General features: G+C 52.3%; 2 protein-coding genes across 10 annotated transcripts; both read right to left on the bottom strand.

The window, feature by feature from the left end:
• On the bottom strand, window positions 1–14336 carry LOC122483054 (histone H4 transcription factor). Of its 8 annotated transcripts, none has more exons than XM_043579588.1 (12): window positions 14210–14286; window positions 13761–13798; window positions 8452–8636; window positions 5610–5839; window positions 5238–5349; window positions 4919–5071; window positions 4342–4419; window positions 4134–4254; window positions 3909–4047; window positions 3692–3816; window positions 2826–3126; window positions 1–1979 (listed from the first exon to the last, which is right to left on the bottom strand). In XM_043579588.1, the coding sequence occupies exons 3-12, from the start codon at window positions 8624–8626 to the stop codon at window positions 1938–1940; spliced, it is 1476 nt and encodes a 491-aa protein (XP_043435523.1). In that variant the 5' UTR covers window positions 8627–8636; window positions 13761–13798; window positions 14210–14286; the 3' UTR covers window positions 1–1937. The 8 variants fall into 8 exon arrangements, with proteins under 8 accessions (XP_043435523.1, XP_043435525.1, XP_043435526.1 ...); XM_043579590.1 differs by lacking the exon at window positions 1–1979 and adding an exon at window positions 2158–2357; XM_043579591.1 differs by lacking the exon at window positions 1–1979 and having other exon boundaries at window positions 2158–3342.
• Window positions 14337–17850: 3514 nt separating this feature from the next.
• On the bottom strand, window positions 17851–26895 carry C2CD2L (C2CD2 like). Of its 2 annotated transcripts, none has more exons than XM_043579584.1 (14): window positions 26136–26895; window positions 24014–24109; window positions 23531–23650; window positions 23254–23364; window positions 23047–23163; window positions 22841–22952; window positions 22595–22703; window positions 21628–21692; window positions 21410–21537; window positions 21144–21318; window positions 20356–20457; window positions 20080–20216; window positions 19707–19992; window positions 17851–18939 (listed from the first exon to the last, which is right to left on the bottom strand). In XM_043579584.1, the coding sequence occupies exons 1-14, from the start codon at window positions 26487–26489 to the stop codon at window positions 18728–18730; spliced, it is 2124 nt and encodes a 707-aa protein (XP_043435519.1). In that variant the 5' UTR covers window positions 26490–26895; the 3' UTR covers window positions 17851–18727. The 2 variants fall into 2 exon arrangements, with proteins under 2 accessions (XP_043435519.1, XP_043435520.1); XM_043579585.1 differs by having other exon boundaries at window positions 20080–20213.
• Window positions 26896–27462: the final 567 nt, after the last annotated feature.

The raw sequence follows: 27462 nt of genomic DNA, 5'->3' as shown, positions 1-27462 counted from the left end.
TTTTGTTAGCTTATTTTATTGTAAGAATACACAGCATATAATACATATACAAAACATGTGTTAATCAACTTCTTACGTTATTGATGAGGCTTCTGGCTAACGGCAGGCTATCGCCAGTTAAGTTTTAGGGGAGTCAAAAGGTACACATGGATTTTCAATTACGTGGGGGGAGTCGGCGCCCCCACCCCCCGCATTGTTCAAGGATCCACTGTATTTGAATCGTATATGGAAAGTGGGGCACCGCCGTGTGTTTTCAAGGTTTGGAGTCTTTAAAGTCTTCATCTGGTCATGGTTAGGAGAAAGGTCTCTAAGGACTCGCCTTTGGGGTTTGTCTTTGGCCCTGTTTTATTCAACCTTTTAATCCACCTCTTGGGGACAGGTGCCAATCTCACAAGACAAAATTTAATAAGGACAAACAGGTAACCTTGCTGTTGGTCTTAACCTTGCTGTTAAGACCAAGGTAACAAGTGCATACCTCGGAAGTAAAGGAGCATGGTTTGGGCAGCACAAAGTATGTAGACAGGGGTTCTAGAGGGCAGTGGCTTCACAATGTGTAACCACCAAAAACACAGACCCAGAGGAGGTGGGGTGGAAGGGGCCCCAAATTACGTGACATGAGAAGATATAGAAGAAACTGAGGGTACTTAGCCCAAAGAAGCCTCGCTTGTCTTCGACGAGCTGAAGGCCTGCTGGGGTTAGTGGATTATACTTGTTTAGGGGAAGGACAGGGCGTGGGTGGCAAAATCAGTACAAGATCCTAGAGGAGTGAGCCTGGGAATGAGATGGCCTTGCTGGAGCGCATTTTTCATTCACATTTCCTCTCTTCTCCACACTGCCATTTCCTCGAAGGTGCTCTCGTAGAGGCAACGTGAACATCCACACGGGCATAACCTTAAAGCCCTCATTGTTTCTTGCCTGAATTCTTCCCAGCGGCCCCCTAACTTCTCACTGTTCCAATCTGTATTCCTCATCACTGGCAGAATCACCATCCTAAAACCTCACGTGGATCCTTTTGGGTGGCCCGGCCTTCCTTCCTGGTCTCGTCTCTCCCCGTGGCGTACTGCCCTGTGCTGCAGGCCACGGAGTCCTCCTTCAGGTGTAGAGACCTGGTTTCCTCTACCTGGAACAATGTGTCCACCTCTTTGTACCGTGTAGCTCTAATCACTTCCTTGATGAAGCCTCTCCTGATCCCTCGCCCACGTAATGCGGTCTCCTCCTCCTCTGAGCCTCCTCAGTGAACTCTGGTAGGCTTCCAACCCTCCACTTACTTTGGTCTTGTCTCTGTACTCCAAGTCTCTTCAGGGCAGAGAGTTTCCCTCATCTCTGGGTTTTACTCATCATTTACTGTATCTTTACCACCTGCCACGGCGCCCGGACTATAGAAGGAACTCGGTAAACGGCGGCTGGAATTAACGAAAAGCCTGTTCTTTCCTAAATACTTCCTGCAACAGGCACATGCTGTTTTTGCGGTAAGAGTTAAGTTCGGTCCTCTCAGAAAGGTGCAGAAATCCTTTGTGGGCAGCTTTCTGCCCACGAATACCCCTGAGAGTATTCCCTTGACCTCAAGAGTGGCAGCGACCCCAAGAATGGACACAGGGTGCCGAGAAGTGGCTAGACAGGCCAAGCGAAATGGTTCTTCTTTTTGGAGGGTCTCAACCTCTTTGAGAATCTAGTGAAAAACAGACCCTTTCCCCAGGAAACTGTACATTCAGACACAATTTTCTAACCTGGTCTTTAAACCTACAGTACCTGCCATTCCCTAGGGCCTCCAAATCCACCACCCGTCCCAGCTTCCTCCTCAGCCCCACAGGTAGAGACCCTGCCCCAGAGACACTGGATTCTAACCAGGACTCAGACGGGATGGCCGTGGCCAGGTGCCCTACCTTCCTGTCTCCCAGCCGATCGTGCATTCTAGAGGGAGTGTTACTACTGCCCGCTCACAGCCTACGCCTGAGACCTCCATGGAGACAGCAGATGCTCTGAGAAGAAATGGAGAAGTTTCACCAAGGGGGGAGGGGGAGGGGAGCAAGAGTAAAGATACAAACAAAAACACACCCCAGTCACTAAAAGGAGAACAAGCCTAATGAGTCAACTCCTCTTCTGGGCAGCTGCATCTCCTATCTGGTTGAGAGCCACCAAGCATAAGGAAGACATGAGTAAGAGCCCGTGTTTCTTTTATTACCAAAACAACCGTTACACACACACTCAGTGCCTCCAATCCCATCCCTGAGGGTAACCATGAAAGTCCTTGCGATGGCGGGAGCCCTTTAGAGGGAGATGGCTGCCTGGTTCATGCTGCCTTGGCTGGTTGTAAGGAAAAGGCCCTCGCAGGAACCGGTTATGTGTCACCCCTGGACCTAAGGACGGGAATGGGTGCGAGTTGACGGGGGCTTTTACTCACTGTTTCAGAGTGACTAGGGGGTTATGGGTAAGCCTGATACCAGCCCCTCTACAAGGACACACACAACCAGCGCATCCCCCCCAAGGAACCCAAACTTCTCAGGTCCCCACAAAGCGCCGTCTGGCAGAAAAGGAAGTCCTTTGGATCCGCTGAATGACGCAAGCCGGGTCCAGAGTGCACCACACAGCTCTTGGCACCACCCTTAAAGGCATCCGTTGGCAGGGGCTGCCCACTAGGGGCACTGCCACCAGCCTGGCTCACACGCCAGGGTCTGGGGTAGGAATGGTCAGGCTCTGCAGCCCTCACACCATCTGGACTTGTGGCTCCTCAGCTATTCCCTGAAGCTTTTCCGTGACGTTCCCTGAGGGGGGCTCGGGGCTGGGGGGGGCTCTCCCGGGGCCTCGGACAGCACATAGTAGACAACCTCTTGCTCGCCCTGGGCGTTGGTCTGGTTCACCACATGGATGACGGGGCTGGGAGTGTCCTGAGAGGCTGAGAGGGCCGTGCCGTCACCGCTCCCACCCTCCTCTTCCTCTTCGGCCTCTTCCTGGGGTCCCGGCTCCCCTGGCACTGCTTCGAGAATGATGCCCTGCAGGCTGCTCTCACTCAGCGATGCTCCCGGGTCCAATCCGTCCTGCGGCTGCCGCAGCAGCTGCTGTGTCAGCTCCACACTCTCATAGCGAACCAGCTGCAGCCGCATGTAGCCATCTTCATGCTCCTTGTACCTGGGGAAGCGGGAGCATGGGGGGCAGCAAACATGCGCAGGGGGACGCAGAAATGTCCAGAGACCGGCAAGCTACGGGACAAACACGAGGGATGGGAGAAGCCCTGGGATGTTAAGTGATAGGAGTTGGAGACCAAGAGGGGTCTTTACTGGAATATGCAGAAGAAATGACAAGAGGGAGGGAGCATTACTCGAAATGGAAAATTTGATGTAGAAACTTGAGAGGGAGGGAGGGAGGGAGGGAGGGAGGGAGGGGGTGCAGAGGGGGAAAAAGAAATGATCTGTGTTGGAGGGTGGGAGTGTCACAGGATTCAGGAGATGGCCTTGGGGCTACGGATGAGGGCCCTTAGGCTCCGGTTCTGGCTATAGGGCTTTGGCACTGTGTCTTCCATTCAAAGGTCACAAAACTCATCTTTGCTCCACCACTGATTCTCAGGGTTCCCCGAACCTCAACGGAGACGGTGGACATCCAATTATCCTCAAATTCAAGGTTAACTTGTTGAAAAGGTTATCGGGGGGTGGGGGGGAAGGTCTGCGAACCTACGGGGCAGGGTTCAGAGACATACCGAAAACGGGGGTGCCCTGAGGGCCACTTGAACTGGTGCTTCTCTCGAAGGTGCACGGTGAGGTTGTTGCCCCTCGTGAAGCATTTGTCACATACGTGACATTTGTATCTCGGCTCTGAGTCTCCCTGATGGGGAGGGGAGGGAGAGTGAGGCCAGCTCTGCATCCTGGGCTCCCCCACACCTGCACTTGTCCTCTCCCACCGACCGCCCAACTCACCTCATGCACTTTTCGGTAATGGGACTTGATAGAGCAGAGGGATCGCGCGCTGAAGCCGCAGCTCTCGAAGTCACACCTGTAGGCTGGCTCCTTGCTATGGGTGTCCAGGTGCTTCCGCAGGTCAATCAGATTCTTGCAGCTGCCAGGAGAGGTCAGGAGCGGTGGGAGGGCACGGGGGACCCTGGACCTCGGGTTCTCCGATTTCTGGCCCCTGGTTCCCCTTACCTGTATTCACAACAGTCACACTTAAAAGGCCGGTCCTCGCTGTGGCGAAAGCGCATGTGGTTTCGGAGGGACGATGGCAGCGGGCAGGTCATATCACACAGAGGACACTTATAGTGATTCACTGAGAGGAGCAGAGAGGAGGCTGTGATCGGGGGCCTAGCGGATACCTGGAGGGTGGGCAAGGAGGTTGGGGGCGCCGGCCGCTCACCATGGTTACGCATATGGTCCCGCAACAGCCGCTCCGTGGCAAATCTCTTGGAACAGTGAGAGCACTGGAAGCGTTGCTCTACAGTGGGGCAGGCAGAAGAGAGCCTGGGCTGCGGAGGATGGCGGAGAGGCACAGACAGGAGAGCAAGCCCGGGAGAGGAGAACCACCCAAGAAAGGGGGAGCTCAGGAACCAGGGATGGACACAGACCATGGAAAGAGCATGGCGCTTGCAGTCGAGAACCTGAATGAGAATCCCTGCTTGACCCCTAACTAGCTGTGCGACCTCAGGTAAGTGAGTTAACCTGGCCCTCGGTTTCTTCACCTGCAGAAAGGGGGAGGAGCAGCATACCTCATGGGGTTGCGAGGATTCACTGGGAAGAGATGCGGCACACAGTAAGCACTGAACAGTAAGAGCACCTAATGACTCTCCTGTCACACTGTGGCAGGTGACTGAGTCCTAGAGGTAGATGTAGCCAGGCTGCAGATGCCTTCGGTGGCCCCCTCTCCCGGGAACATGCCCCTTACCCCCACCGCAAGGACGGCCTGCACCCACTCCCCTTCTTCTCTGATTGCTTACGATCCAACGCGGTCTGGCGACGGATGTGATCTAAGAACTTGGTGTTGTTGGCAAACATGCCCCCGCAGGTGGGGCAGGCCACCACCTTCTCCTGGGTGTGGCTGCGGAGGTGCTCTCGAAGCTTCCGGCAGTCCTTGAAGGTGCAGGTACAGCCTGGGAAGGAAAGCCCAGTCAGGCTCAAACGCCCAGAGGCAGTTCTGACATCGTCTCCGGCCAGCAGCCGACCTTACCCTGGGGGACTGGTCCCGTACCCCGCCGCCCCAACCCCTTACCACCCCCAAGGATTCTTTAAGGACAAGATGTTGAGGAGTGGCCCTACCTTTCCAGCCACACAGCACCACCTGGTTGTCTTTGCCGACCGCTTGGTATTCACAGCACAGGCTGTGTGCTTCCACGTGCCGATAGAACCACTCGGGGTTGTCGAAGGAACTCTGTGCCAGGGGCAACTTGGGGTTAGGACCGAGGGTGGCTAGAGGGACTTTTACACCGACGTGCCCAAAGGGGGTTTCTTGGCGCTCTCTCAAACTAACTTGGTGGGCCTGAGAAAGTTTGAGCATGGGGGCCACCCGGAAATGAAATGACATAGCAGCAGGAACCTTGGCAGACGCAGGGCATCCCTGAGAGGGTCAAGGCATCTTGAGCTAAGATCCCCAACTTCCTTCCACCCCTACGCCCAGCACTGCCCGCTGACCTCACAGTGCTCCCACAGACACAGGAAGTGGTCAGGGATGTCAGGGATGATGTTGCGGCTCTGGAAGTCCAGGATGCAGGGGCTGAGGTCGGCCTGGCTCTGCAGAGCCTGCAGCCCCCACTGCTTCAGCTTGGTGTGGTAGCAGTGGAAGTAGACGTGGCGGATGAGGTCAGCAGAACTGTCCATAGAGCAAAAGCCACACTCCTGCCACAAGCAGGAGAATTCTTCTTCTGCAGAAAGGGGTTTTAGGGGGAAAAGTCTGATACCTTCCAAAGCTCAGCTCTCCTTCTACCTGTGACACTTAGCGGCGAGCGAGCAGGCTGGACTCTGACCGAATTACCACAGTTCATTCGGCAAATACCAGCATTTAACAACTACCAATCGTGCACCAGGCACTGGGGGGGCGGGGGGGGGGGTTGATGAGTAGAGAGTCCCGGTCCTTGCCCTCACGATAGCTTTCAGTCAGGGAGAGGAAAGGTTAGTTAAGTAATCCCACGTATAAATCTAAAACTGCAGCCAGCTCCGAGTTCTATGAAGGGGGCAGGGGGTGCGGGTTACTGCAACATAATTAAACAGAGCCCATGTGACGTAGGCATGGAGGACTCGGAAGTGTCGCTGCGTTGAGATCCGAAGGGCGAGCATCTGTGAGCTAGATGGAGAAGTGTGGCCGAGGCAGAGGGAAGGGTGTGTGCGAGGTCCAGAGCCACAAACTCACAGCGTGGCTGGCGTGCGCTGCCGGCTCCCAAGCTGGGACACCCCTCACTCCTTCCCGTCGGACCGCAGGTCCTTCTTTCCTCCAAATTCTGCCCGAGATCCACCCTCTCCGGGAAAGCCATCAGCTGCGGCAGTCCAATGCCTGGCTCTCGTGCATCTCTCTCGAAGCACATTTTCAATGCTTTCCAGGGGCTTACTTGTTTTTAAAAGGAGCTACTTTGAAATATATACTAACCCCCTAATTTCCTTTTTGTGTACGTACTGTTTGACTTCTGAAACTATCACTTATGCTTCATAGTCACTAGACTTAAAACAGAATCTGAGGTTGGGGAAGGAGAGCTGCCTCTGTACTTTCTGTAGAACAGAATTTTATTTTTTTTTAAATTTTTTTTTCAACGTTTATTTATTTTTGGGACAGAGAGAGACACAGCATGAACAGGGGAGGGGCAGAGAGAGAGAGAGGGAGACACAGAATCGGAAACAGGCTCCAGGCTCTGAGCCATCAGCCCAGAGCCCGACACGGGGCTCGAACTCACGGACCGCGAGATCGTGACCTGGCTAAAGTCGGACACTCAACCGACTGCGCCACCCAGGCGCCCCAGAATTTTAAAAATTGTTTTGTGACCTGTTAGTGACTGAATACATCAATTTAGGGAGGCGCAAACTAATTTTTATTTTTTTAAGTAGGCTCCAGGCCCAACGTGGGGCTTGAACTCACGACCCTGAGATCAAGAGTCACACGCTCTACCCACCGGGCCAGCCAGGCACTCCCCCCCATTTTTTTTTTTTTTTTAATGAAAAAGAATAAGAATACTTGAGAGAACATTTAATAAAAGCAAGTATTGTTTCAAGTATTTTTTAACTTTTTATCTGGGGTTGGGAAGTAAAATGCATGCCTATCTTGTAGTTGCAGTGGAAAAAAAAAAAAAATTGAGAAGCATTACCAGAGAGGCAGAAAAGCAGGTTGTCGACAGCTTGTATAATATTAATATGATCCTTGGGGCGCCTGGGTGGCGCAGTCGGTTAAGCGTCCGACTTCAGCCAGGTCACGATCTCGCGGTCCGTGAGTTCGAGCCCCGCGTCGGGCTCTGGGCTGATGGCTCAGAGCCTGGAGCCTGTTTCCGATTCTGTGTCTCCCTCTCTCTCTGCCCCTCCCCCGTTCATGCTCTGTCTCTCTCTGTCCCAAAAATAAATAAAAAATGTTGAAAAAAAATTTTAAAAAAAATATTAATATGATCCTTTTTAAAAAAGAAAATCATCTTTATCTAATTTATTATTGCATGCAGAGAGACGTCAAAAGAACATTCACTAAAGTAATGTCACTAATTGCCTTTTGATGGCAGGCTGGCGGATTCAGATTCGTCCCACATTTCCTTGTTGAATGAATTTTCTATGATGAGTCTACAATGCTTTTTTTTTTTAATATGAAATTTATTGTCAGATTGGTTTCCATACAACACCCAGTGCTCATCCCAACAGGTGCCCTCCTCAATGTCCATCACCCACTTTCCCCTCCCTCCCACCCCGCCATCAACCCTCAGTTTATTCTCAGTTTTTAAGAGTCTCTTATGGTTTGCCTCCCTCCCTAACTTTTTTTTCCCCTTCCCCTCCCCCACGGTCTTCTGTTAAGTTTCTCAGGATCCAATTAAGAGTGAAAACATATGGTATCTCTCTTTCTCTGTATGACTATTTCACTTAGCATAACACTCTCCAGTTCCATCCACGTTGCTGCAAATGGCCATATTTCATTCTTTCTCATTGCCAAGTAGTACTCCATTGTGTATATAAACCACAATTTCTTTATCCATTCATCACTTGATGGACATTTAGGCTCTTTCCATAATTTGGCTATTGTTGAGAGTGCTGCTATAAACATTGGGGTACAAGTGCCCCTATGCATCAGGACTCCTGTATCCCTTGGGTAAATTCCTAGCAGTGCTATTGCTGGGTCACAGGGTAGATCTATTTTAATTTTTTGAGGAACCTCCACACCGTTTTCCAGAGCGGCTGCGCCAGTTTGCATTCCCATCTACAATGCTTTTATAAGCAAAACAAGCACAATTAGGAAAGGAAAGTCAGATGTTCCACCTTCCTTGAGCTCCTTCCCCCTCCTGTCCTGCCCCCTTACCAAGTGGGTCCTCCTCCTCATCCTCCTCCTCCCCAGAGCCGTGCAGGTGCTGCCGGAGGTGCTGAGTGACATGCTCGCAGAACTCCTCCATGGCTGAGCACACAAAGGAGCAGGACCCCCACTCACACTGTAGCCCCAGATTCTCCTTTCGGGGAACTTTCCCAGGGGGCGGCATGGCCTTCACCCTAGAGTGGAAAGAAACCCACAGCTGCAAGGATTCCACCCAAACGCCACCAGGGGGTGAACGGCTGGGCTGACAGGCTGCCTAGAGGCGGCAGCAGGCACCTTCTCCCGTGACCTGTGAGAAACCCTGTGCTTTTTCAATAAGGATGGAGTAGCAGTTCCTCAAACCCCTGGAAGCTGTCTGGCGTTCTTGGGAAGGGAAAAACACACTAACATTATTGAGCGTGTGCCAGGCACTGAGCTAAGAACTTTAAAGGCCCATTTCTCTTGAAGCTCCAGAGCAACTGGCCAAGAAGGAATTAATTATTCCAATGGGATGCAGAACAACGCACAGGTCCAAAGAGATGGCTCTGGACAAGGAAGAGACTTCAAATCTAGACTCCTGTGTCCGCCACCTACTAGCTGCGTGACCTTGGCCAAGTAACTTAACCCTTCTGCTCCTGAACATCCTCATCTTCAAAACGGGGATAGCAAAACCTTTTGTTGTTAATTTCACACTTAACTATATGTCAAGCATCATACTAAGCATATTATATTATGTCACTGAATTACCAACACCACCCTATGAGGTAAGTACTATTTTTGACTTCATTTACAAATAGGAACCTCTGGCTCAGAGAGGTTAACTGGTTTGCTCAAGGTCACACACTCCTAGTGTGGTAGGGTCAGGTCAGGCTGACTCCAAAGTCCATATTCTTTCCACACAGCTTACAGATGAGCCCAGAAGCTCTTTATTTTTCACTGCATCATGTCCTAAATTCCCACCAGACTTTCAAACTGCCATACTATCAGCCTTTGCCTAATCTATCCAGTGGTTACTCACCACTCCCCTGACATTCTCTGAACTAAAATGTCTATTTAATCCTTGAACAGAGATTTGAACTGTGCGGGTCCATTTATATGCAGACTTTTAAAATACTTTTCAAATACATTGGAAAATTTTGGGATATTTGCAACAATTTGAAAAACTTTGCAAATGAACTGTGTAGCCTAGAAATATTTAAAAAAAATTAGGGGTGTCTGAGTGGCTCAGTCAGTAAAGGGTCTGACTTTGGCTCAGGTCATGATCTCGCGGTTCTTGAGTTTAAGCCCCGCATCAGGCTCTGTGCTGACAGCTCAGAGCCTGGAGCCTGCTTCATATTCTCTATCTCCCTCTCTCTCTGCCCCTCCCCTGCTCACTGTCTCTAAAAAAAAATAAGAAAAAGGTAGGTCACAAACACATAAAGTATATGTAGACACCAGTCTTTCGTTATTTAATACCATAAAATACATACAAATCTATTAAAAAAGTTAAAATTTATCAGGGCACCAGGCTGGCTCAGTCAGTGGAGCATATAATTCTTGATCTTGGGGTCATGAGTTTGAGCCCCACACTGGGTGTAGAGATTACTTAAAAAATTTTTTTATTAAGTTAAAATTTATCAAAACTTACACACACACCTACAGACTGTCATCTTTTCATTTTTGACATCTAGTGTTAGTAATACATGTAACATCTGCAGTATTGTTGTTTTTACATAAGACAATATTTTTTTAAGTTTATTTATTAAGAGAGAGAGAATTTATTGAGAGAGAGAATAATTTAATTATTAAGAGAGACAGGCTCTGCACTGTCAGCACAGAGCTCGATGCGGGGCTCAAACTCACGACCCGTGAGATCATGACCTGAGCCAAAACCAAGAGTCAGATGCTTAACCGACAGTAGAGCTATTAGTAGTTAAGCTTTGGGGGAGTCAAAAGTTACACATGGATTTTTGATTGCATAAGGGTTGGCACCCCAACCTCCACGTTGTTCAAGGGTCAAGTACAGATTCCATTTGAACAAAAGAGGCCTTATCTGTCTAGCTGATATCGTACCTTGGGTATTTACAGTACTAGTCATGCTTAGGCCTATAATAAATGCCTGTTGAAGAAAGCTGAATAAGAACCTGCAGGTTCTCCACCTTTAATATGAATTCAATTGCAGGGTTCTCTAGCCACCCTGCCAGAAATTCGGATTCAGGTAGGCTGGGGTTAAGCTTAGAAATCTGCCCTTTTGGGGCGCCTGGGTGGCGCAGTCGGTTAAGCGTCCGACTTCAGCCAGGTCACGATCTCGCGGTCCGTGAGTTCGAGCCCCGCGTCGGGCTCCGGGCTGATGGCTCAGAGCCTGGAGCCTGTTTCTGATTCTGTGTCTCCCTCTCTCTCTGCCCCTCCCCCGTTCATGCTCTGTCTCTCTCTGTCCCAAAAATAAATAAACGTTGAAAAAAAAATTTAAAAAAAAAAAAAAAAAAAAAAAGAAATCTGCCCTTTTACCTCGGCACCCCAGTTCTGATGCAGGCAGTTCCAGAAGCACAGTTTGTGGAACAATAAAAGAATAGTTTCCCTCATTAAAAGGAAACAGAATGACAGAGGACAACAGTGAAAGCAAAAGTCCAGGGACAAGAGAGGACACTAAGAGGCCTTGACTCTGCCTGGTGTGTCACCTCTGGGCGGATGTTAACTGATTGTCGCTGCCCTAGAAGGGAGCAAGGCACTGGTCTACCTGATAGAGCTGGGAACTCTGGGAAAGGCCTTTACTTACTACACATGGAGAAGAAAAAAAAAAAAACCACAGAAAAAACAAAACACCTGAAATCCTTCATGACTACAAGTTCAAGAACCTCTTATACCTAACTGCTTATCAGAGAAACCCCTTTTTAATCCAAGGCTTTTGCCCCTCCTCCGAGAAGCCAGTCACCTCGGACACTCTGGGATGTCCATGGGGCTGCTGGGTGGCTCGAGACTAACAGTGAACCTTATCAGGAGAAAATGTTCACTGTTTTTATAACATTGGGGTAGGAAAAGTAGGGAACACCTTCCTAAGGCAGACACAACATCCGAAACCTCCTCTAACTCTCTGCCTACGGGATTCAAGTCCACCTAGTACCGCATGCAAAGGTCTTCAGCTGGCCTCAACTTACTTCTCCAGGAACTGGGTAAAGAAACTAACCCTTATTGAGGGCCTACCATGAGTCAGCCCTGTGGAAACTTCTCTTCCAAAGTTCATTTCAAAGTGAGAGCGCCCAGACTCTAACCCAAAGATCACACCCTCCTCCTCTACACCATGCTGCTGCTCTGGCTTCCTCTCCCGTTCATTCGTTCCTCTTCCTCTCTGATTCAATGAACTTTATCTTAAACACATCACGTTCTCCTCAAGCTCTCTGCCTGAGAAACTTCTACCTACCCTTCAAGCCCAATGTCCCCTCCTTGATGAGTTCTTTCCCAATTCATCCAGGTGCAGCTGGAATATCTACCTGCTGTCCCCACAGCACTGTGCACACCTTCATTATGGTGTTGCTACAGTGGAATGGAAGGTCTGTCTCCCCCAGACTAGGAGCTTCTCAGGGCAGGGACCATCACCCCTTCATGGCCTATTCCCAACATTAGCACAGAGCTCTGTACTCCCCAGACACTCAATAAATGTCAGCATCTGATCACATTCCAGGAAGCTTTCCAAAACTACCCACCCCTCAGGTTATGCTTGCCTCTTGGTTCTATGTCTGGCATAGATAATGCCAGAAAATCTCGAGCCTATTTGTATGCTGCCCATGGTCACTCATGGTCATTTGATGTGTTCTATTCTCATTTACCCAATGGGACAATCTTAGCTGCTTCTGGGCAGAAACCGCATCACACCCATCTGTTGTTGACTGGTGGGCAAGACCCAGGAGATGGGTTATCTAGATATCGAGAATGACCTGAACCTTAGGCAAAGCTCCCCGAATCCCTCTTTTTTTTTTTTTTTTTTTAATTTATTTTTGAGAGAGCGAGTGGGAAAGGGGCAGAGAGAGAGGGAGACACAGAATCAGAAGCAGGCTCCAGGCTCTGAGCTGTCAGCACAGAGCCCGACGTGGGGCTCAAACTCACAAACCCGTGAGATCATGACCTGAGCCAAAGTCAAACACTTAACTGACTGAGCCACCGAGGCGCCCCCCTGAATTCCTCTTTTGTCGTCCCCCAGCTTCCTTTACTTTCTTTGCCTGTGTCCTACTTGTTTCTAGCCTGGGGAACAGTGGGACAGTGACAATCTGCTCACCACTCCTCTTTCTGTGAGCAAAAAGTGAGGCAACTTGTATACTGGCGAGGGCAATGGACAAGTTGTCAGAAAACCTGGGCTCAAGTTCCCCGTCTCAATGATTTTACTCTGCCTAGAATAATGTAACATTAAGTACCTACTGTAGACAAAGCACTGTTCTAAGAATCTTATGCATATAAAAACTCACTAATACAACCACCTACCTATTGAGGGAAGTACCACTATTATCCCACTTCACAAATGAGGAAATGGGCCCTGATAGGTTAAATAATTTACCCAAAGCCACAAGCTAGGAAGTGATGGAGACAGAATTCAAAGCCAGGGAATTTGGTTCCATTTTCTTTCTACATCTGCCATCTTATCACTCCTCGTCTGATTCCTTCCTCTCCACAGACCTCATATCTGTATACACAATACCCCAAACATGTTTCATTAAGTAGCTATTTTGTCAGTTTCCTCCAATAAACTGTGAGCTCCTAGAAAGCCTGGCCTGTGCCCTGTTCAGTTCTAACTTCAGGGCCAGTACATCCTAATACAAGCTCTTTTAATGTTTACGTGAATCTATGACTTATTATTTTATTTTGGATAAATCACCTAGCTTCTCTGAACCTGTTTCTCTAAATGCAAAACAGGATACTAATATCACAGCTGATGTTAGAGTCAACAAAACTGGTTAGAAAGCTCCAACATTTACTAGCTGTGGGGCCCTAGGCAAGTTACTTAAGCCTCAGTTTCCCATATAGCAGAGGAATCATTAAACTTGTCTCACTGGATTGATTTATGGACTAAACTAGATAATGTAGATTAAAATGTTTAGCATAACACACCCCTAGAACTCAACAAGCGTCAGCTATTTGTATCCTTGCTTCTGACGGTGAGATGATCTAAGCAGAATTCTACAAAAAGGTCAACAAAAGGACAACCCGACGGATTCCCAACACTTCATCAGGGGTCACAGTAAGAAACAACCAGCAAATACTTGAGTATATATTTTAACGCAAGGCATCAAATTAACCCTGAACGATAGGCAAGAAAAGAAAGGACTGATGTCCTGAACCTCCTAAGGACTCACAATCTGGCCGAAGAGATGACTCTGACGTGTGAAGACAACTGCCAAAACAAAGCACCCGATGAGGGAGGTCAGGACAGAAAGAAATCCCAGTGCACAGGCGAAGCGGGGAAGACTTGTCCTGAGCGGCCGGGATCGCCCCTGAAACACCGGGAGAGTTCGAAGAGAAGAAAGGAGACCCTCCTGGCAGCCCCGCAGGTTTCTCGTAGTGCTTCCCGCATTAAGGCATGGCGGTGACCACGTCTCAGCAGCAGCCAAGCCCCACACGAGAAAGCAGGGAGGTTCGAGTTGGGGTTAGGGATTAAGGGCCAGGGGCGCTGCAGGCGCCAGGCCGACCGGCGTGGCCGAGCTACAAGACGAAGCCTCGCCAAGGTGACTAGGGAAGAGCCTGGCTTGAGTAGCCTACTCAGAGCGTCCCCAAAGTCGCCCAGGCAAGCCGGAAGCCAATTTACCGTCCCTCCGCTCCCGGGTCTCTCCAGCTCTTCCCACCTCCGACCATCTCCGGAAGGGCGCTTGAGCGACGGCCACCGAGAGCCAATCATCGCTCTCGGATACCTCTAGCAGCCAATGGCCGCTACGACTGACGGAACCCGTGCGCGACCAAAATACGGAAGGGGCGGGAGCAAGGAGCGGCGGGCTTCGGGGATGGCAGCTTTGCTGCAGCCGCTGGGTTCCAGGCGAGGTGCGGGCGAGGATCCCGAGGCCCCGACTTCCCCCAACTGCGCAGGCTCCGCGCTCGGCGCCCACTGGGCCTGCGCGGGGCTCCAGCTGCGCCCCGAGTGGCATCTCCTTGGTCGCGTGGGTTACTGTGTTAAGCTGCCCGCGAGCACAGGGAGGGGGAGTAGGAGGAGGCGGCGGTGGCGGCGCGTGAGGCTGGGTGCGCGCGGCTGTAAGCCCCGCCCGGCCCAAATTAGGGTCCTACCTCTATCCTTCGTTCTCTTACTCCGATTTCTTAAATATCGGCATTCCTGAGCCGTCTTCTCTCCCCCCGCCCCCCACCTCTCCTGTTCCCTGGCTCGGTAAGCAACCATGTTATCCACCCACTCCAAGTCAGAAACCCGGTAGTCATCCCTGATTCCTCTCTCGTGCATCACGTCCGACCCTCCTCCAAGTTGAATTCTACGTCCTTAAACACACGCCGGAGCTCTCGAATTCAGCTCCCTCTGCCCCTCCTCCCGGTCCTTCTCCGCTCCCTGTCTAGTCTATTAACGACGTCGAGCCCGGATGTCTACACTAACTGGTTCCATTGCGTGCACTCTTGTTTTCCTCTAAGCCATTCCCCACGGAGACCTAATCAAACCACCACCCTGCTTTAAACGCTAAAAGGCATTCTGTGGCCTCGGGGCACACACCGCCCCCCCCCACCCCCCACCCTCCCCGCCCAAACTATGGTGAGGCTTTCTAGAGCCTTCAGCATCTGAGTCCTGTGTACTTCGATGGTGTCTTGAGTCCTAGTCCTCTATTTCTGTTCTCCCACCCCGAGTTACTTTCGGTTTCTCTACCACACCTAGCTGCCTTTTACTTTTTCTGCTTTGTACTTGTTTCCTCTGCCTGGTACCGTCTTTCCCTTCTCCCCAGTCTGGCATGTATTTGACTAACGCCTACTCATTCTTCTGGTCTCAGTGAATATGCTTCTTTTTCCAAGAAGTCTTCCAGTAAGGGAGGGCAGGGATTGTATGTGTTCTTCACCTTCATACTCCATCACTTAGTCTAGTGGCTGAAACATGAAGGGCTCAAGACATATTTGTTAAATAATGTATCTTAGTAAAGTTCATTGGGGTTGATATTTATTTTGTTACATTTTTCTGTATTTCCTAACCTAAAAATAAGCCTATATAATTCATATCATCAGGAAACACATTAAATGTTCAATAGAAGATACTATTAAAAATAAGCATCATACCGACTTCAGCCAGGTCACGACCTCGCGGTCCGTGAGTTCGAGCCCCGCGTCGGGCTCTGGGCTGATGGCTGAGCCTGGAGCCTGTTTCTGATTCTGTGTCTCCCTCTCTCTCTGCCCCTCGCCCGTTCATGCTCTGTCTCTCTCTGTCCCAAAAATAAATAAACGTTGAAAAAAAATTTTTTTAAAAAAATAAGCATCATAGTAAAATCTGAAATTTGTGCATGAAGTTTGTTACTAACAACAGCGAATTATATTATTGTCCCTATTTTAAAATAGGACTTTAAAAATACAATCCAGAAGTAACAAAAATATATTTTATCAACTTCATTCCTTCAAAAGCGCATAGAGTAATACTTCACAAAATGCCAACCTTACTTTAATTCAAATTTACACCACTGAAGATGGTTCTTAGCTTTAATTTAGCAATTGCATGAAGAAAAAGTTCATTCACAGAACTATGTAGACTCAAAACAATTTTTACAGAGCAAAAATTTCAGGATAGCTCTGGAATCCACACATATGTCTTCAAAATTTGAGACTGAGTCTTGCTGTCTAGCATAGTTTACTTCCATCTCAATCTGCTTCTCTTGAAAACAAGCTACAATTTTGGCCGGATAATTCAGACACATCCTCAGATTTGGTCTTTAAGAGCTGCCACAAAAACTTAAAGCGTAATTCATACTCCTCCAGAGCTGTGGCTCTCTTCCGAAAGTGTAAAATGAATAAAGTTATCAAGTGATGTTTTGTATTTCTTTTGTGTTCATGTAAAAACACCTGTATCTTTGAAATGTGATCAGGTTCTTTACCATAAAATAGATGATTCCATTGAGCTCCGGGCAGCTCAACACTAGAAGCTGAGTCCAGCTTCCAGTTAGCATCCACTCAATCCGCAGGTGCAGTGGGAATCTGAACGCTCGCCCCCCCCCCCACCCCCCACCCAGTGACAAAAATTTCTTGTAAAAATTCGAGAAATTCGAGATCAGTGTGTCTGGCTACCTTGGCATCCTGGTAAGCAAGCCACTCCTGTGTGTGGACCACTAAGAGTTGCACTTTTTAGATCAGGCGAAATAGCTAGATACATCTCTTTGAGTTCTCATGACCTAGAGTTGAGCGTATCACTGCATACAAATTAGCTAAATATCCATACTCTACCACTCTTTCTAAATATCCCGTATTCTGTGACTAGTATGGACAGGAACGTGGGGAATATTGCCAGTCCCGTGCTGCCTACCCAAAGGCATGTGCCCTAACCCCCCAGTGATGTAGGTCAGAATGGTGAGGCTGGAGGTGACCTGAATGGTTATCTAGGCCACTCCTCATTTTAGAGATGAGGAAGTGGAGTTCCAGAAAGGAGAAGTGGTCTGTCCCAAGGTCACTTGGTGTGTCTGTGGCACACTCAGGCTTTCTGTCCCTGGTCCAGGGCTCTGTCTGACACCCTGTAGCAGCTTACCCAGTTCAAGTCCTGTGGAAGGTCCCAGAGAACAGGGACCAGGGGTGTAGATTTTGCTAGTCTCCCTAGCTCCCTGAACCTTGCCCAAACTTAGGAATGAAAGACTTTTCACTGTGATGAAACCCTTATAAGACTTCCCCCTCCCAATCTGTCTCTTCTGAGACAACAGCACCGACCATATGCCAGCAAAACTGTGAGCGCTCGACGCATTTGCTTCCCGGCCACAACCAAGCCAGAGCTACTATCACGGTTCCCATTTCACAGATGAAAAAAACTGAGGCATTCTGAGGTAACGTAACTCGCCCAGGGTCACGCAGGTAATCACAGCAGCTGAGATTCAAATCTAGGCAGTCTAGAGCCAGAGTCCCTGCCTAGGATTCTGTTCTATCAGGGAAGCAACAGCCTATTCAAGAAAGGGGAGTGAAGATGCCTGTCCTAATTGATTTTTTCTTCTCTGATGGCCTTCTTTTGCTACAATATCATCCCTCAAAGGCCCGTTCCCTCATCCTCTCTAGGTCCTCTCAGCCCACCCTCCACATCCTCACCCTCTCTAGGTCCCTCATCCTTCCCTCATCCTCTCTAGGTCCCTTCTTCCCCACGGGAACTTCTTAGCAGCCCCAACACGTGGGTCGCCTACTCCACCTCACCGTCTGGGCCCCTGGCTCTGACCCTCTCACCCCACCCATCCCACAGCCTCGCTGCCCACTCACCTTTCAAAGGATAACCAGTGGTCCAGTTTATAAACTCCAATTTGACTTTAATTTAATAAATTAAATTCCAAGCCATCACACAGCAATGGACATCATCATCTCCCAACACGCGGAGGGTGCAGCCCTGCTCTCGCTCCATCATCATCAGTCTTTAGTAAAGCCCCTGGAGCCATCGCTCTGGGGAAGGCTCCCACCCAGCTCTGGGCTCCCTCCTTCCAACAGAGCCACTGCTCACAGAGAAGGCATCAAGTACAAAAACGGTAATCAAGGGAGGGAGGGACGAGGAGCAGGAGGGGAGGCAGGGAGGTGGGGAGTACCTGCCCCCCAGCCCGGGCACCGGCCCGGCTTTCTGTGAGCTGCCAATGTCCTCAGAGGCAGACACTGGTGCTGGTCAGAGTGGGGACCTGAGGGAGACAAGGGAGTCCTGTCCCAAAGGGAATTGCCTACCTTCCTGGGACAGGAAAGAAGGGTCACCTGGGAGAGATGCCCTCTCTCGTCTGTGCACTGAGGGTCCTGGACCACACGTATAAATAGAAAAGAGAATAAATAGGGGAGGAAGGACCAGCTGAGGAGCTGAGCACCCTGGGACTCCTCTGAGGGGCCAATGTCGACAGCACAACCGGTTCCGAGGAATGCCCACAAGTGCAGGGGCAGAGCCCTCCTCTTGCTCCCGGCCACCCACTCCCTTTTCTGTGTTCTCAGCAACAGGTGCCCGCCTCTCTCATGTTTCCCGTTGTAAGCACCCTTCCAACTGGCCCCACAGCCCAGGGTGGACAGGGCTTCCTGGAACCCAGAGGGCTTCCCTGGCCCAGGCTGTTGGGAATCCAGGAAGGGGAATGGAAGAGGATGTGGAGGGTGGGCTGAGAGGACTCCTGCCCTCTCCTCGCTCAAAAGGTGAGGAGGGCCCTCAGAGCTGGGGGCTGGGGTTGCCATTGGCCTTGGGTTTGGATTTGAAGGAAAAGCGCTTGATAAGGCGGCGAGAAAAGCTGCCAGCCTTCTTTCGGACACTGGGGGTGGCCGTCGTGTTGGAGAGGTCGTCGTGTGATTGGCTCAGACCAGCTTCCTTCTGTCGAGGCCTCCGGCGGAAGATAAGCTTCGTGCCACTGCGCAGGAAGCTCACTGTGGGGGAAGAGGGGAGGCTGAGGCAGACAGAGGGGTACGACAGGCGTGGGGTGAGGTGGGGAGCAGAGAAAAGGACCAAGCACGGAGGGGTCAAAGATACAGAACAGAACCTTTCCTTCGCCTAGAAGCCAGGCTTCCTTAGGAAAGAAAGTAGAGACAAAACAATGCCTCTTATCTTTCCTGAGGAAAAAATGGTGGCGCTCATGGGATTCTGTGGGCAAGTCTAACTATTGCCGCTGAGGAGGAATGTCACAGGGCTGCTTCCCTGTAAGGACAGACTGACAAATGGACCTCTTTACTCTGGAGAGAAAAGACGGAGCAGAGGGCATTTCTAAAAGCCCATAAAAATCATGAAAGGATAAGGTGGGTGGCCAAATTCCAGGATGCGAGCAGGAAGCTGCATCTGGAAAACTTCAAGGAGGTAAATTTGGGACCAGTATAATGAGACAAGTGTTTACACGGCAGGCTTTGGACTTAGGAATCTCATTATCCCAAGAAGTGATGCAGGCTGACATCATAGTTAAAATACATGTGTGGTTGACGGACTCGTTGGCAGAGGGATAAAGATGTTTGGGGGCAAAGCCTTAGAAGTTAGAAAAGCACCACGACTATCCACGGGCTGTGTCACTGCTAGGACACTTCTAGGCTCGACTGGGCGTAGGATTCCTTATACTCAGAGGAAAGCGAGTACAGAATGGAAGTCGGCGGGGGCGGGGGGGAGAGAAAAAAAAAGAAGTGGAGAGGACATGCCAATATTCCCCCACCTTTGTGATCCTTGAGGCTGCGGGTCTCCAGGGCGCCAGTAGACCCTGTTTCTGACTCAACATCATCCACAGATGGCCTCTCAGAAATGTCCGAACGTGTTGTCTCATCTGCTTCCTGGACGCTCGTGGGGCTGGAGAGGGGATCCAGGGGTCCTGGAGACATGGCCGGTGGGTCTGGGGGAGGTGAGGAGGGACCTCCACTGGTTCCCGCATCATCCTGCATTGAGGCCTCCAGGGACGCCGCATAGCCCAGAGACAGTGCCAACTCGTCCTGAGCGATGGGCACCTGGCAGGAGGGACACATTTTAATGGGCAGGACTGACCCGTTAGGGCTTTCTCCCTATCCCAGCTCCTCTCCTGAGAGCCCTGTTACCTTGGAAACGCCAGAGATGATGAGAGTGCTACGCTTGGTGGGTGTCTTTTTGGCTGCCCGCCCGCTGGGCTCCGTCAGCTGGCGAATCGCTGTCTCTGCTACAGGGTCCAAGCCGTTGGAAAGGTGGCTCTCCCCTGCTGGGGGTACAGAGGATTGGTAACATGACTCCTCCGTGGCTCCTTCTTGGACTTGGACTCCTGTGCCCCACCCAAAATGGTTTCTGACTCTGGGGCTCCAGTGCCAACCGCCACTCATACTTCCCGATCCCCCACTCACGGCTGCTGCTGTGGGAGGCACTGCTGGGGCCGCTGCTCTCACTCAGCACAGTCGTAGTCTTCTCGGTCACCTCCACCTTGGACGGGGAGCGGGAGGGGGAGTCTGGTGGGTGGGGGAGGGTCAGTGAGCCGGGAGGCGCCTTAAAGTGGCCCCCACCCCCTACTGTCTTTATTGAGATGCACACTTTGGCTGACTCAGAGGGCAGGGGTGACGAAGGGACGATTAATCACATGGGTGATTAATAAGATGCCATGGGGGCAAAAAGACAGCACGGGAAGCAAGGGGAGTGTGGGGCCATGGCATGGGACCCACTGAGGGTATCGGGAGACACCTTGAAAATGCAGAGTGCACAGAGATGGCACAGGGGTCCCCTGGGGGTGGGGGGAACCCCAAGAGACCTCTGGAGCTGGGAGAAATGTCCTGGAGGGCCCCTGGGGGTGGGAGAAGTACTACAGAGGCCACTGGGTTTGTTGGAGGATCCCAAGGATGCTAGGAGGCCGAGGGTAGAAGGCGGCGCAAGTAGGCAACCGGGGCCAGGGGGAAGGGACGGCAAGAGAGCGAAGTACAAGAGTCTTGTAGAGGAGGCCCTGGCCGACCCAGCGCTAAAGCAGGATAGGAACAGCGGGGAAAAGGAGGGATGGAAGAGAAGGCTTGAGAGAGAAAGATGATGAGGAAGATGTGGCTGCAAAGCAGGAGGAGCTGGAATCAGGTCTTCCCTTGCCCTTCCCTGTCCTGCGTGGGTCTGCAGCCAGGGACCCCTGGCTCAAGCTGGGCTCCCTTCTCTTTACCTAGTTTCCCTTCTACACGAGGCCGGGACTGGACGGTGGTGACTGTGGTCACGATGGTGCCATCAGGCATGATGGTCCGGTCCAGCTCGATCTTCTTGGTGGGAGTGATGCTGGGGCGTGGAGTGGAGGGAGCAGGTGTACCTAGGTTCCGGGGGGAGCCCTCCTCATACTGAAGCTGCCCAGGGGTAGAAGAGCAAAGAGGCGGCGCCTCAACAACTGCGCCTCCCCAGTGTCCTCCCGTCTTCTCCCCAGGCTCAGCTTCTCACCTCCACTGCGATGGTGGCCGCTGGTCCCAGGGCTTTCCCCGGCCCTAGGGTGAGCGGGCATACCTGTCTTCGGGACAGCGGTCTGGAAGGGGAGCCCACAGGCAGCATGACCTGGCCCAAGAGTTCAGCTGGGGAAAGGGGGAGCACTGTGAGCTGGGCCCACAACCGGGCCCCGCTGAGCACCCATCCAGACGGGCTCCTTCCTGCCCCATACTCACTGTCTGCAGAGCTGCTGTTCCTCAGCACTTTGAGGGTCAGCTCCCGACTCTGGGGGCCCAGATCCCTGTGGCCAAGAGGAGGTGGGGCAGGGAAGGGGAAGATTAGTAAACTGAATCCACCCTTGAACTGATCACAGGCCACAGGCCCGTGGAATAAGGGCTCCAATGGAGCCTGCCCTCCAAATTACTGTCTCTTCCCAGGGTGCCTGGCTGGCTCAGTCAGAAGAGCATGTGACTCCTGATCTCGGGGTCATGAGTTCGAACCCCACTTTGGGTGTAGAGAGTAGTCAAATAAATAAAATTTTAAAAAAGTAAATCTTAAAAAAAGTATATATGCTAACTAATTTGGGTGTAAATTTAAAAAACTAAAATTAATGTTTAAAAATCTTAAAACAATTAAAAACAAAAACAAATACTCTCCCCAAGAGAACGGGACAGAACTCTGCTCAGTGAATAGTATGCTAGGCATTCAGATCCTCCCTGATCCTGCCCCGTTTGCCCTCCCTGTCTCTCCATGTCAAACCACCCCCTTCCCTTTGCTCAAGCTGTTTCCTCTGCCAAAAACACTTCTCTCTCACACTCTGTTGAAACCCTCTTCTTGCTCTAAGGTGCGGTTTAAATGCCACCTTCTCCATGAAGCCTACTCTGATCTTTACTCCCCATGGGAATTAATCTCCCCACACCTAAGCACGCCCACGGCATTCTGTGTAAATCTTGACTGGAGCCCTTATACCATCGTCTTTACATACATCTGTGTCTGCCTGGAGCCTGCAATCGACTCAGGGGTGGGGGTGTATCTTGGTCACGTCTGTATCCGCAGGACCTAGGCCAGGGCCTGGCATACAATGGGGGCTCACACCAAAGTTCAGTGAAAGCAGAGCCGATTCGTGCTAAGGCTATGCTGGAAGGGTCTGATCTCCAGTCTGCCCATAGGAGCAGGGGTGGGGTTGGAGGAGTCACTCCTTACAGTGCCAGGTCGTCAGTCCACTCCACGTCGGGACCGGCACTTGTGGGCTTGGTCCACTTCTGTTGTGCAGGGTTGTCGAGCTCAGCTACACAGCATAGCTCCCCAGTGCCTGGGAGGAACGAGAAATGAGAAGATGCTCAAAGATGGGAAGCCGCTGAGGAATGATGAAACTACACCCGTGGAAGAAGGGCAGGGGGCACCTGCACCCAGAGCCCTGGCAGGCCCCCAGCTGCTTCTAGCTCTCACCTTCCAATTCACCTCCCAGGTGAGATGCTCGAAGCTGCCGTAGGAATAACCGGATAGGTCTGGAGATGGCTGGCTGCGCCTGGGGCACCGTGGGTGGCTTCTCACTGGGTACCTAAGAGCAGAAGGAGGGAAAACGAACGAAGATCCCGACATAGCACCCTGGGGACGATATGCATACAGACTATTTGCTTTGAGTGCCTACTTACCAGGCCTCCAGGGGCAGAGCAAGCCCTGAGGTTGACCATCATGGCTGGCTGAGTGCTGACAATGGCATCCTCAATCAATTCCTCAATGGTGGAGAGATCTACTTGCTCCTCGCCTCTCTGTAGGGAGAAAAGGAGAATAAAGAGGGGGGCCCCCAGCTCTGCACCCCCTCCTTGCTCTGCCTCTTCCGCCGAGCCCTGCCCCCTTACCTCCCTGGCCTGCAGCTTGGGAAGCACCGTCAGGCTGAGATCTGGACGATCAGTGAAGGCCCAGGACACAAGCAGCCCCTCATCAGGGATTTCCTCCAGGCTGACTTCCAACTGCGGAGGAGGGACAAAGGGGCTGGGTTGACTTGCCTCACACCTCCAACTACTCCTACTCCCCAGGACCCTCCCTTCCCAAATTCTGTCCCAGAGGGAAGCAAACTGAAAGGCTGAGGCCTTGAACCGCCCCCTGCCCAGCTCAGTTTCCCACATCCCCTTCCACCTGTGTTGGTGGCAGTGTCAGAGTGACGTGGTAGGTCTCCATGGAGACGGCAGCGGGGGACTGCTGGGTCACGGAGACTGGGAACATCACCTCCTCAGCAGAGAGCTGGCAATGCAGCACCTGAGACAAGCGAAGCACGGAGGCCAGGAGGGTCAGGCATGGAGGAAGGTGCCCAACCTTGCTTTGCGCTGCCCTTTAGAGAGCCCTCCCCACTGGGTTTTCCTTGGGACTTCACCCTTCTGGGGTCACAAGCCCATAGAAGAATTAAAGTCAAAGACTCCTCTCTCCAGAAAAATGCAGATATACACACACATGTGCTACATTTCGCATGCAACTTTAATGGGATTCTCAGACCTCCTGAAGCCAATCCTTGCATTCCTAAGGCATTCACAGACTTCAGGCCAAGAACCCTCAGACTAAAGGAAACTCTTGGGACCAGCCCCCCTCGGGGCCTATAGAAGGCAGTGCCCGGCAGCCCCTTACCATGGTGCGCTCTGATTGGTCTACGCAGGTCACATGACTAATGCTGGCTCTGGGTGGGAGTTGGGGCACCTCCTCAAAGGCGATTTGGATGGAACTCTGAGGGAGTAAGTAATGTGGACACAGGGTCAGGTCTCCGGAGCTGCCCCCCACAGGGCTGGCCTGCTGGGTTGCTGGCTGGGTCCTGGCACTGCGGAGTCCTCAGCTGCAGGCTGGCTTCTGGCCCCTTCTTGGCTCAGGGTTTTAGGACAGGGAGTGTTCCCCTTGAACCACACCTCTCTGGGGCCTGCAGTTGCTAGGAAGGATGGAGGAGCTAGACCACCTCAAAGACCAGATCACCTTGAGCTGAAGACCCTAGATTCCTCCTGGAATACTAGGAGCCTCCCTCTTCTCCTCCCACCTTTCTCTTCATTCCTCAACCTACCCCCAAAGAAAGGTGCACACCGGGAAAAAAAAATAATAAAGGTGTTGGTTGCTACCTACGTATAGTGAGGGAGAGAGTGACTCGGCTGAGCTAAAGGCAAAAGCAATAGGGCCACTTATTCAAGATAAGAGCTGGAGAAATGAGGCTAAGCCTACGTCTACATACACAGGATGCAGAGGCTCAAGAGTATGACCCTATCTATATTCTTGGGGTTGAGGACTAGCTCCACATGGGCGTGGGGAACTTTACCAGAGGCACTGGCAAGAAAAGCAAGCTCAGAGAGCTCAAGCTTCCAGAGGCCTGGCTAATTCCCCAAGGCAGACAGCAGGGTGGTATTAGGCAGCAGAAAGCTGCTTAGCTTGGGTCTTGAAAGAGCTTCCTGATTCTTACACAGCAGTGGAAACAGCCTACTGCAGTCCCATCCAGAAAGCAGGATGGGAAGGAGAACTGAAGAAGGGGCACCCACTGAGCTGGCAGCCCTTCCTCGGGTCTTGGGATGGGAGGAAACAGATTCACAGGGCCCGTGTGCCTGGCACACCAGAGAACACCAACTTCTCTGCGCCTGTAGCTGACTTGTTTGAGGGCCAGGCCCAGGGAGATGGGGAGATGGATGCTAGGAACCCCAATCTCCCCACCCCCTGCAAGGGAGGCCAATGTCCAGCTGAGTCAGCTGTCCTGGGGAGTCTCTCCTGACCAAGGGACAAGGTACAGGGAGAAGTGGGTGGAGGCATGAGTTCAAGATGTAGACTAACAGATGCCATCTGGCTTTCTGCTGGCTAGCTGGACAGAGGAGACTGAGCAACTTCTTACGTGGCCACTTTTGTTTCCAGGCATCTGGGGAGCTAGTGGAGCAAAGCCCTAGTGGGAGCTGGAAATGGAGAACCTTCTGGGTAGGGGGCTGATGGGCTGTGAGAGTGAAGACAGAATACTGGGCCGGGATGGGAGAGGGCCCCATGACACGGAGGCCTCTACCTCCCACCCCACCTCAGTCTTATGACCATGCTTCCTGCCCTACTTCCTGGGAGACCAGATGCCCATGGTGCAATGGGAGGAAGTAGGCTGGGCTGGTTTGTGACTGACCCTCAAGAGGCAGTTCCAGACTCATCTACTGAGAGGGGCATGGACTGTCAATCTGCTCTCCACCTTAACACCTTTTCCTCAATATATACACTGCAGGTCAGCAAAAAGAAGGGTGTGTTAGACTGTATCAGTGAAATTACTAAGGGCCTGGGGGTGGTGGTGTATATTTCAGGCTCCTTGGGGATCTATCTGCCTGATCAAACCAGGGATTTGGGGCATGAAATGTTAACTGGGTGTGGTGGCATGAGGACCAGGCAAATTTCTTCTGCAGGTGCACCTGTTTCCCTTCTATCCTTGCTCCCCGACACAACCAGCACCCAGGCTACACGGAAGTGCCCTCGGGCCCAGGGATTAGCGTTGCTATGAAAACAGCAACTTGTGCTTGGGTTTGCAGCCAGAGAGTACCTTGACCACAGAATAGAGGATCTGGGACATAGCTAGATTTCTACAACCTCCAGCCTCACCTGCACCCTTTTCTGTGATCCCAGACGGGAAGAGAAGCCGTAGGGTTCTCCAGTTGATCCCCACCCCCATCTGGCCCTCCAGGCAAGAGCAGTCCCTCCCTCCCCGCCCTGGAAGGAAAGGCTGAGGGAACCACCTAGGTGCTCCTGTCCAACTCACCCCGTCCCTGCAGGCCTGCTCGTTCAGCGCTCGCACCCAAGCCCGTTGCCAGTTCTCTCGGAAAGACTTGAAGGCGAAGAGCGACGCCAGGAGGCCCCGGACGCCTGGCTCCTCGGGGGCACCAGCCCGAGTCGGCCGCAGCCGCAGCAGCGAGCGCCACACGCCCAGCTCCCGAAGGGAGCCCGCGGGCTCGGCAGCTAAGGCGGGTCCCGGCCCCCGGCCCCCGCGGGCCCGTGCCAGCCACAAGCCCCGGGCATACTGTAGCAGCCAGCCAAACACCGTGAGCAGCGAGGCGGCGAAGAGGATCAGCAGGGCCGCCCAGCCCACGTCCTGCTGCCCCCAGCCCGGATCCATGCTCCGCACGGGCTCCGGTCCGGGCCCCGGCACGGGCTCAGCCGCTGCCCCGGGGGAGCATGGCCCGGGCGGGCCGCGGGGCGGGGGCGGGCTCCCCCGGGGCTGAGCGCGCGGGCTTGGGGGCTCTGCGGGGATGGGTGTCCGGAACTAGTGGATGCCACAGATCGATGAGAGGAGTCCTGGGGGCTCGCAGCGCCGGGGTCCCTCTCTGCGTGATCCGGGTCCCTCCTCAGTTGGTCCGGCAGTCCGACCTGGGTTAGTCGCCTGCCAGCGCCCGACTCCTCCCACGGCGTGGGCCCTTCTGGACCCGGGCGGGGACTCTTCTGCAGAGACGTGGGGGCTCGCGGACCGGCACCGGCTCCGGAAGGGCTGCGTGCGCAAAGCCGACATTGACAACACGGCCGGCGCCCCGCCCCCACCCGCCCTTAAAGGAGCCGCACCCGCGCTGGGCGGGGCTTGGCGAGCCTGGCGCCCAAGCGCTTAGAGGAGGGCGGGAGGACTACGCCGAGGGGAGGAGGTTCCGGGGTTGAAAATAGGCGGGATCTTTGACCACCCCGCCCCATACTGAAAAAGGGGTACTCCCTTCCCCCCCCCCCCCCCCCCCCCCCCCCCCCCCCCCGAGCTCACAGCAAGAGCAACTTCGCTCACTTGAGGTATCTCCTCTGATTTCCCTTACGCACTTAGATTTCTATAGTTTGGACGCATGTGGGGTTAAGGACATGACCTCCGTGGGTGGCGTCGGCTTCCTTCTCCCAACACCCCTAGGCACAGCAGCTTCTTTGGTTCCCATTTCTTGGCCTAAACTAGGCCCTGGGTGAGTAAATAGGTGCAGAGCATCCCTCCTACATAGAAGTGCCTGGCGGAGGTCCAGGAGACACCGACCAGAAAGAACTTGAACCTAGTAGAGTCTGAGAATAGAACATGGAATATTAATCTCCCTCCACCACCACCACCTCTCTTCTCCTAGCACCTA

This window comes from Prionailurus bengalensis, chromosome D1, assembly GCF_016509475.1.
Source record: "Prionailurus bengalensis isolate Pbe53 chromosome D1, Fcat_Pben_1.1_paternal_pri, whole genome shotgun sequence".
Classification (NCBI taxonomy): Eukaryota; Metazoa; Chordata; class Mammalia; order Carnivora; family Felidae; genus Prionailurus; species Prionailurus bengalensis.
The sequence above is the reverse complement of the archived record's forward strand: the minus strand, read 5'-3'. Positions and strand labels throughout refer to the sequence as shown.

Bases quoted from the DNA above. Each gene is read 5' to 3' on its own strand.
- LOC122483054 (XM_043579589.1), bottom strand. From the start codon at position 14,256: ATGGTCGGAGGTGGGAAGAGCTGGAGAGACCCGGGAGCGGAGGGACG. The intron at 4,255-4,341 runs GTGAGCGGCCGG...TGCTCCTCTCAG, and splicing joins GGACCATATGCGTAACCATG to TGAATCACTATAAGTGTCCT. The intron at 3,817-3,908 runs GTGAGTTGGGCG...CCTCCCCATCAG, and splicing joins ATTACCGAAAAGTGCATGAG to GGAGACTCAGAGCCGAGATA.
- C2CD2L (XM_043579584.1), bottom strand. From the start codon at position 26,489: ATGGATCCGGGCTGGGGGCAGCAGGACGTGGGCTGGGCGGCCCTGCTG. The intron at 21,693-22,594 runs GTAAGGAGTGAC...TCTTGGCCACAG, and splicing joins TGGACTGACGACCTGGCACT to GGATCTGGGCCCCCAGAGTC. The intron at 18,940-19,706 runs GTGGGGGAATAT...CTTCCCCCACAG, and splicing joins CAGCCTCAAGGATCACAAAG to TGAGCTTCCTGCGCAGTGGC.